Source organism: Pyrgilauda ruficollis, unplaced genomic scaffold (genome assembly GCF_017590135.1).
Source record: "Pyrgilauda ruficollis isolate IOZ18807 unplaced genomic scaffold, ASM1759013v1 scaffold49, whole genome shotgun sequence".
Taxonomy (NCBI): Eukaryota; Metazoa; Chordata; class Aves; order Passeriformes; family Passeridae; genus Pyrgilauda; species Pyrgilauda ruficollis.
The window spans coordinates 2,280,564-2,284,200 of NW_024526488.1; the positions used below are offsets into that span (position 1 = coordinate 2,280,564).

A 3,637-nucleotide genomic window follows, 5' to 3' on the forward strand; every position below is an offset into this window, starting at 1 on the left:
TTGACCCCCGGACCCCCCGGCCCCACCGCCGTCCGCGGCCCCGCCGCCGCCCCACTCACCGAGCAGCCTGGCTGTGCCTGCTCCTGGCGCGGGAGACCGGCACCGGCCGCCGCTCCTCCCCGGCTTCTCCGGCGCCTCGAGCCCGGGGCCGCGCCGGCGCTGGCACCGGGCGCCTAGCGGGGCTCCTGGCGGGCGGCGCAGGCACCGGCAGCAGCCCCAACCTGCTCTCCGCCCCCCGCCGCTCCTGCCAGGCCTGTAAACATCCCGGCATCCCCGAGGATGGGGCGGGGCGGTCCCCGGGCCCCGCCTCGCTCCGCTCCCCCAGCCGGCCGGCGGCGCGGTGTCCGCTGGGCTGGCCACGGTCCGTCCCGGGGGGCCGGGTCCGGGTCCGGGTCCGGCTGTGCGCGGCGAGCTCGCAGCTCCTCTGGAAAGGACCGGGGTTGTACGTGCGGTGAGACGAGGACGCTCATGCCAGCGTGCTCGTGCCGTGGAGCACAGCGGGGCCCGGGCACTGCGGTTACGCAGCGGGCACGGGAAGCTCTCCCGGAGCAGGAGCGGCCGGGAGCGGGAGGAACACCGGCTCCCGCCTCTAGAGCCGGGACTGGCCTTTCTGCTCTGAGCAGCACTGCTCTGAGGCTTGGGCCCTGCCAGATTTGAAAACGCAGCATGCCACACTTGCTCATTTTGCACTTGATTTGTGGTAGTCAATCTGCGATACATTCGATGTTAACTGAGTACATCAGCTGGAAGTGACACAAACTCCTTTTTGCTGTACTGGGAGAAATAAAAGTGACGGGCACAAAAAAGAACAGACTCTTAGTAAGTCCTATTCCACCAGATTCTACTCTGCAAGAGCACTGGGTTTAAGTAGCTAAAAAGTACTGAATTCCAAAATACTACTGGTTTTCAGGTTCCTTCAGTGCAGGGAAAGATAATTACCTACACAGAAGCCTTAAGAACCAATGATGGGGGAAAAGTACAGAAGCTGACCAGTTTCCCCAGTAAGGTTATGGATTACTGTGATCAAATAACTTTTTTCCTCAGGTGTAGATGCTCTCTGTAAAAGGCACTCCAGTAATTTTAAAAAGAGAAAACAGCAATTGAGGATTACCATGAATCAGATGTACTTGATTTTTCCAGAGCAAAACTTAAGTTCTCCTAAGAGTTGGAGGGTTTGCTGCAGTTTGTCCTTTGTAACAGGTAATACTTGATTTAAGCCTTGAAAAAGAAGTAGGAAATGGGCCCGTGTGTCTGGAAAAAGTCTATTCACTTCCCTGTGTACAAAATTATGTCTGTTTTTGAGGCAAACTTTTCAGCTTTGAGACATCTGCAATGTCACCAGTGATACAAAGTCTAATGAAATTTGAAAGGAAATTGTTTTTGCTGGCTCTCATTTCTCTGATTTTCTTAATCTTTCTGCACATTTCCTTTGTATTAGTACTGGGGCTATGCCACTGGCCAAATACAGTGATAAAGTGACCACCCAGGCTGTGGAATCACACATATCCTACTGCCTTCCCCTTTGATGTGCATTTTGTATTTCTTTATGTTGTAAATGCAGTTTCTTGAACAAGAATTCACTGGATTGGTTTTTTGTAGAAAGTGCACTACATTAGGGCTCCCCACATACCATAAAGTGAAAACTTGATAGGTCTGCGATACAGTGTTAAGAAGTTACTTTAAAGAATTACTATCAGCAATTCCACTGACTTCCATCTCCAAAAATCTCTTCAGCCTCAACCAGAATTGGGGCTGTGTGAGGGCAGTCACCTATTTGCAAAACCTCTGATGGAAAAAGGAGAGATTGTTATTTGGTGTATAGCTGACCATAAAATACTGAGTCTTATTAGATCTCATTTTCCCACGGGTAAAGGCAATAGCACTATAATACCCAGCTATTGCTAGTTTCTGGCCTCTATTAGATGGAATATGAGCAATTCACAACCTAGACTTAGGTAGCATTTGAAGGTTTCTCTATATTCATGCATAAAAAGAGAATACCCAGGGCTTACTTGCCTTTTTTTACGGTAGGTTTTTCAGTCTTCCTTTGTTTAATCTGATTGTATTTGAATTTTTTTTTCTTTCATCCTGTTTTTATACTCACTGCTCTTTCATTCATTTTCTTTGATTTTCTCCATGCTGTAATTTCACTGTACAGTTGTATAATATTTTGACTTCTCTCTTTATACACCTGAATCCAATGGCTACTTTAGCTTGACATTACCAGTTGATGAAGCATCTTCTCTTTCCTGTATTCCAACCTGATCTTTCTTAGAAGATGGTTGTTTCTATTTCATTCTTGATGCTTGGGACTCAGAGATGCTAAAAATGAAGAGTCTGCTTTAATTAATTAGTTCATCACCACAACCAGGCAAATATGCTTTCATATAAATGTAACTACACTGCCCCCATTAATTTTAAATTTGCAAAGTGACACATCTTCCACAGAAGATGCTCTTCAGACCTGGGTTGTACAAATGTTTATTTATAGAAGGATGTTTTTCTTTGCTTTTCAATGCACATTTACAGTTAAATAAATTTGTCTAATATTCCCTGTAATGGAGACCTTATATAAAATAGAATCAGAAAGGCAGAAGAGGCTCCAGAAGATCCAGCAGCCTCAGGGATTGTTAAGGAGCAGGCTTATCTCTGGCTAAAGCTTCTCTCAGAGGCCAGAGGGGACACTGCCTAACTAGTTAGCAAAGGATTAGAGAAAATGGACAAAGACATGCTGGAATTAGGGATCTGTGAGGGAGAACATGTCTTGTTCCCTAAGTCTTACCAACTTCTGAAGGTGTTGACAGCAAATGCTTTACACCTGGAGTTGAACAGGCCAGAGGCAGAAGGAACAAGGACCTCACTATTTGTCAGTGGATGCTAAGCTTCATTCACTCTTTGACAGTGGATGTTAAGCCATGCTATTATTAATCTATTTACATTTCAGAAGTGATTTAAGAAAGCTGCACCAGTCTTTTTCTGATCACTGAAGTGTGTGAATATACATAACCTATAAATATAGTCAGCGTTCAAGAATATAAAAAATATCTAGTGATGACAAATGGGTATTATTTGGAATGGCAACGTGACACTTGGATTGTCTCTGAAAACAGTGTCCTTTGTCAGGACTAAGCTGCTAGACTTGAAAGCACCTAGAGAGGGCTAGGTAACAACATAAAAATCAACCAGGAATTCAAACATTTAGCCCAACTCCCCGGATGGTTTCTAACTTGCTGCCACTGTTATCCAGGGCTCTGTACAGCTGGAGACTCTTGAGATGTTCATTAACAGAATAAAGTGAAGACTCGGGAAAAATATAGATTTGAAAACTTTAAAACTTTCAGGCAGAAGCACTCACTAGGCCAGTGGAGGATGGGGATAGATGTCTTTGAGATCACACAGATAGGAGCATAACATAACAGCTCACTGGTTAACAATTCTTCAGGTTCTTCAAATCAATAAAGTACAGGAAATTAATCAAAAGGAGCAACTGCTCTGCTCTAAGTCCTTGAAGCCTGAAAAGTCTCCCCTCTCTCCTGGTTCTTTGTTACTAACAGTAAAAAGGCTAGGATAGCTGCCTGTGACATGGATGTGGAAATGAGAAAGGCTGTGAAGGCAGGAGTAAAGAGATCTCCATTAT

The 3,637-nt window shown here is 45.5% G+C and overlaps 1 protein-coding gene across 1 annotated transcript in view; it reads right to left on the reverse strand.

The window, feature by feature from the left end:
* The window catches only part of NEK7 (NIMA related kinase 7), a 68,103-nt gene extending 67,816 nt beyond the window's left edge, over positions 1-287 (reverse strand). The window contains 1 exon segment of the mRNA XM_041479526.1: positions 60-287. Within this exon segment, the coding sequence (XP_041335460.1) occupies positions 60-271 (212 nt within the window). The 5' untranslated portion in view covers positions 272-287.
* Positions 288-3,637: the final 3,350 nt, after the last annotated feature.